Source organism: Bidens hawaiensis, unplaced genomic scaffold (genome assembly GCF_021521415.1).
Source record: "Bidens hawaiensis isolate Kalapana, Puna unplaced genomic scaffold, B.hawaiensis_p1.1 tig00043550_1, whole genome shotgun sequence".
Classification (NCBI taxonomy): domain Eukaryota; kingdom Viridiplantae; phylum Streptophyta; class Magnoliopsida; order Asterales; family Asteraceae; genus Bidens; species Bidens hawaiensis.
In genome coordinates, this window is record NW_027505843.1 from 77,931 (window position 1) to 83,848 (window position 5,918).

Consider the following 5,918-nt stretch of genomic DNA (forward strand, 5'->3'; position numbering starts at 1 on the left):
CCCACAACGTAAGATTAAAAGTGTTCCCATCTGCTCCCCTATTTGCACTGTTACTAATTATTATGAATTTTCAGTACCATGCAGAAAGGCTCATATTACACCATTTTGATCCATCTTCTGATAATACTGCAGCAATACCCGCATTTAAAAAACTTACATCATATACTGGTTTTTATTACCCAAAGGGCAAAATAGTAATTACATCCGTAGGTGTCTGTCTGACCCACTGTTGCAGGTTAAGTCTCCAGCATCTTCTGCATGTGGCTCATGCCTTGTTGCAGTTGTGCCGGAAATATTATTTCGGTTGTTGGCATACCCTATTAAGATCTTCTACACCTATAATCAGAACCAAAAATCTTCGCCTAAATCGGAGTAACCGATATTCCCCTAATTTGCCCGAATCATAAACTGGTCACTCGGTTTAATCGGTTAATGGTTATTATCGACACGCTTTTACGAATGAATCAATTCGGTGTATGTTGTATCTCTAACAAGTCACCCACAACAAATGAAATAGCATAAAAGTAGAAAGCAACAAAAAACCAGTTTATAAACTCACCGTTTATTAAGACTATTATAGCAGTTAATTCACAGCTAAGTTACATCAGGAAGTTATAATTCAACATTTATTTCAGTCGGTAATGATTTAAATAAAAAATGTACAATAACTCTTGACATAATTTTAATTATACAAGTTGAAAAAGCAGGCAGTAAATATTAGCAGCTAAACTACCAGCACAAAGCAACATATCTTAAAACGGGATGAGCTCAATCTTTAGATCGTAGTTTCCCATATCTTGTTGCTCTTGTTGAATTCTTCTAACAGACGCACCAACAGAGTACCTACACTTGCTGATTTTAATAAGCTCAAGTGTTGGTATGTCACCAATTTCAAAGGGGGTCTCTTCAAGGTGGCAGCGCCTGTTAATTTCTAGTCGTTTAAGACATGGGAAGCTTGGGCTATAAACCTCCCACTGTCTGATATCTAGCAACTCAAGTCTCAAGAATTTTAGCTGTGGAAATTCCTGATCATCTGTGTTCCAACAGCTTCCCGAAAAGGCATCGTCTATTAGTTTTAAAGCCTGGAGATTAGCTAACGACTGAATGATTGACATATCACTCCAAGGTAGACCACAACATTCTAGTGAAAGTGATTTCAATGTTGTTGGGAGCGTCATTTGATTCTTTCCACGCACAGGAAAACTCCGCAAAGTGAGGCTTTCAAGGTAGCTGAAAGATCTGAAGTCATTTTGTTTATAGCTGTAAGTAACGCATGAAAGTTTCTTAATGCATGGAAAATACTTTTGAAAACTAAATGCCTCATCTTTCAAACTCACAAATGAAACAGTATGCAAATTCATTGGTTTTTCAATTGAACCAATATCAAAGCCCCATTTCGAGCTCTTCAAATGCCTCAGGTTTACCAGATCTGATATGTTACTCGGTAAAACAACATCGCTACTACTTGATTCGTAGATGAGAGTTTGAAGGTTCCACAAATTGCATATTGAAGATGGGAAATTTAATGATGAGATATAAACTGCAAGATACCGCAGGTGAACTAGCAATTCCATGCTGTAGGGAAAAGCGCTTAATTCACATGTTTGTAGATCTAACACCCTAAGTAGCACAAAGGAAGGGAAACACTTTGCAATGCCGTCACTCAAGAATCTGCAACACCTGAACCACAAAATCGATCGAAGGTTTTGGGTGGACGTATAGCTTAAGTTTGGATCTTTGGTATGAATGAACTTGCGGACTGGCTTATAAGGTGGTGTAATAACATTAGAGGACAATATTCGCTTATCTGTTTGAAGGATGAATCGTTCTTCCCGGGATTTTTTCAGGCATAGCTCCCTAACAAGATCATGCACTTTACAAGCTTTGATAGCTCCACTAGACCTGCTCCTGCGTGCTACAATTACAAGATTTCTATCAATTAGATCCATCAGGTAACCCTCTGCAATATCTTCCAACCTTCTAGTTCCATCTTCTTCAATAAACCCCTCGGCCATCCATAACCACATCAAGTTTTCTACTTCAAACTCGTCTTCCAGGAAGCCACCAAGATAAAGAAAGCACTCTCTCAAGTGAAGAGGAAGATGATTGTAACTTAAACCTAATGTTTCCAAGCATCCATTCTCCTTACCAACAATGTATGAGCCTGTACTTTCGGCAATTTCCATCCACAAGTTCCTACTCAATGCTTCTTTTGCTAAAATTCCTGCAATGACAACCACGACAAGCGGTAGTCCTTTACAATTTTCTACTATCTGCATTCCAGGTTTTACCGACCATTCAGGGCATTCATTGCCACGGAACACCTTTTCACACAACAGCTCCCAACCTTTTTCTTTGTTCAAATATCCCAAGTGATGAATGAGCCCATCTGAACTTGCATGCTTAGCAACTTCAGTTACGCGACTGGTAAGCAGAATTCGACTTCTCGTGTTGTCATGGGGGAAAAATAATTTGAGGCCATCCCACACCTCTATGTCCCATATATCATCAATGACAATCAAATATCTCCTACCCATTAGGCTCTTATGCACCATTTCGCGAAGTTGAAAGTCACTAGCCTTTTTGAGGTCTAGTTGAGCACTGATGGATTCTAGAATTTGAACCAACACAGCCTGCTTATCATATGTCTGAGACACACTGACCCATACACGGACATAGAAATGATGCGTAACAAACCGGTCATTAAATACTTTGGTGGCGAGGGTGGTCTTGCCTATTCCACCCATACCAACAATAGAGACGACATCTAGCTTCTTTGGATAATCCGCAACAAGTTTGTCTCTTATGAGCTCAGCGTCACGATCAAGCCCCACCACAGTTCCATCCTGTGAATTTCTGGAGATGGAAACTGGAGCAGCAGCAGAGTGATTTAGTGTTATTTCAGATGAATCCGTCTTCATGTTGTCAGTTCTCATACTCGTGAATTCTCCCTTGATAGATTCAAATGATCTCCTGACATCATCAAGATTCAGGGGTCGTTTAAAGTACTCCGACGTAAGGAAATGGCCGTTGTTCCTGATGTGAACACGGGAGAGAAACAAATCGACGATATACTCTGCCTCTTCTGCTGCGTATATAAATCTTCTCTTGAGATCTGCAAGTTTTTGGAGGTCTTGATGTTGGTCGACAAAAAGAGTTTGGATCATGGAGCCAAGTTCTTGGCGGAGAAGTTGAAATTGAGGTCGTGCATATATCACTGAGTGGTTGTTGATTAAAGGGTTGTTGGTGCTATGAATGAGTTGGTTCAACTTCTCCATAAACATCAGGATACCTGCGTGTGCCATCTTTCTTTCAAGATCGGAAAAGAGCAAACAGCCATGGATTGGAGTCAACGCGGAGTATCTTTTCTTTCTTTTTAAGGGAATGTAGCAATTATGACCCAACTCTTTATGAGGGCCCATATTTTCAAAATTTCTTAAGACGGTCACTTCAAACATTGACCGGCCGTCCCTTTCATATGTCATTCATCTTATTTACTTATATAATAATAAATTACCCATGTTATACACGAAATGAAAATAAATGCAAATTTCATATTTATTAAAAAAAAAGTAAGGATAATTTTACTTGAACTATAAAACATTACATAGTTATTTTAATTCAAATACAAAATTCAACATTCAAGACAAGACATAGAAATATTACAAAAAAAAATTAAACTTTTTCTATAACATAAAAAAAAAGTAAACACGTGATAAAAACAAAGCAACCTATAAGGAATACTTCAACATAGGTGCAGTATGGGATATGAAAATTTATAAAACATATTAATAACAAATTTTATAATATTAAATGAAAAATAACCAAAAATATATAACAGGTTTAATCTTTTTCACATTAAGTTTTCAAAAATCTCCTTCTAAACAATGTTTATTGTTTTGTTTTGTAAGCTATGATTCTTTACCGAGTATGACTAATTTAATACCAGCTCCACTCTTCACTCATGATTGTCCTGAATCTTTCATGCATACAATCCCGCACATGAAAGAAAATAAACTATAATAATCAAATCATTAAGCAAACCCAATGAAATAGGTTAAACAATAAAAAAATATTTTAACTCACAACAACACTTTAGTAAAGTGATCTTCATTGTCTAAACTTGCATCTGTAAGAGCATCACGATCACCCATGGGTTCAATAATCTCACCAAGCAAGCCCCACCCACAATATTGAGATCATGCAAAGAAGCCTCATCTACATATGAATCAGCCGATCTCAGATTGTACCATGGCTTCTTTTTATGCTACAAGAGAACGCAACCATGTAAGTTAGCAATATGCAGATTATGATAAACTAATATTACAATAAACTATGTAAGCTGCATATATTGTTTCATAAAATATAATTCGTATATATAATAACTTTCCAATCAATAAATATTTTGTCATTAAATACATCAATTTGTCTAAATTTTTTGATATGCTACAATTTTGAATTTTGAAACAAAGTAATCTTTAAATTTTTCAGATTTGAATTAGTTTTTCATAATTGAAGATATGTTACAATTTTATAAGAAACACAAATTAGGAAAAAAAAGAAATTTTTGAACTTTTTAAATTTGAAATTATGTCGATAAAATTGGAAATAAGTTACAATTTTGGCAATTTTAACAATTATCCATATATAACTAATATGAAGTTAATTCATTCTGGAAGTGGGAAAACTGCTGAAACTACGTGAAACCCTGACAAGGGTTTGTGTACAAAGAACGGGCAAACCCTTATGGGTTGTATCCGAAGACATGGAAATAGATGTTTTTATTTTAGCAACAGAGGCCCAAGCTTATGGAATTGTTGATCTTGTGACGGTTGAATGACAATAACCTGGATTTCGCGTCAATTCTGAAATGAACCCTGCTAAGTTGAATATTATTATTCTATTCAAACTTGAAATAATAAGGTAAACAATATAATTCAAACAATAAATGAATAATAACAAAACAAATGTAAGTAACATCCTAAAAAAATAAAGATACCTAGGTTAAAACAACTCTCTTAAAATTGCACATTTAGAAATAAATAGTAACACGCTATTAATAATGAAGATGTTATATATAACAGTTTTTAAAAATAAATAGTAATAAAATGTTGATTTATAAAAATGCCAATCTTAAATTATGAAGCTATAATTCGAATTTGATAAATCAGTTTATTTCACAACTAATTTGATAATCAATTTATACTTGAAGGCCTAGGATATCTGTGTAACACGAGATCACAGCTAATTAAAGTTCAAATTCAAATTTGACTTGTACGCTATAGCACATTTATTTTATTATTAAATTGACAAAGTCTATATTTATAAATAATATTATGGTAATTTAGGTAACAATTATGATATTTCGTATACATGAAATAATAGTTGACTTGATTCCTAATTTAGATATTTAGATTAAAATTAATTAGTTAATATGTAGAAATTATGTAGATAGAAACATGATGACTTTGAAGTTTATGTGGAAACACTAGTTGAAGGCCATGTACTTTATTTTGCTTTAATAATGTAGTAAGGTAATCAATAAAATCCAACCCCCTAGTAGATCACACATAATGATAACTAGACAAAGATTATGATGATATCAAAAGCACTTCAAATTATTATTGATTAACTGTAATATATATATATATATATATATATATATGCACATTACTGGTTCTCTAGTCTCTCTCAAAATAGAATAACCCTCATGAATAATAAAATATAAACTAAAGATCCAAGCCCCCATGTTTTGAAGGAGAATACCTTGACTCAGTCTTGCTTTAAGGTAACGTAAGATACGGACAGTGGCTTCCATATGCCCTTGTCTAGGATGCGAGACAAATTGGCTAAGAAAGTTGACTGAATAAGCAATGTCTAGTCGAGTAAACTGAAGATATTGAAGGCGACCAATGATG

General features: G+C 34.6%; 1 protein-coding gene across 1 annotated transcript; it reads right to left on the bottom strand.

Moving 5' to 3' along the window:
* Positions 1–752: 752 nt before the first annotated feature.
* On the bottom strand, positions 753–3,305 carry LOC143615572 (putative late blight resistance protein homolog R1B-16). The gene has a single exon (XM_077088673.1). The coding sequence runs from the start codon at positions 3,303–3,305 to the stop codon at positions 753–755; it is 2,553 nt and encodes an 850-aa protein (XP_076944788.1).
* Between the last annotated feature and the right edge of the window lie 2,613 nt (positions 3,306–5,918).

Coding starts and splice junctions, on each gene's coding strand:
- LOC143615572 (XM_077088673.1), bottom strand. CDS start 3,305: ATGGCACACGCAGGTATCCTGATGTTTATGGAGAAGTTGAACCAACTC.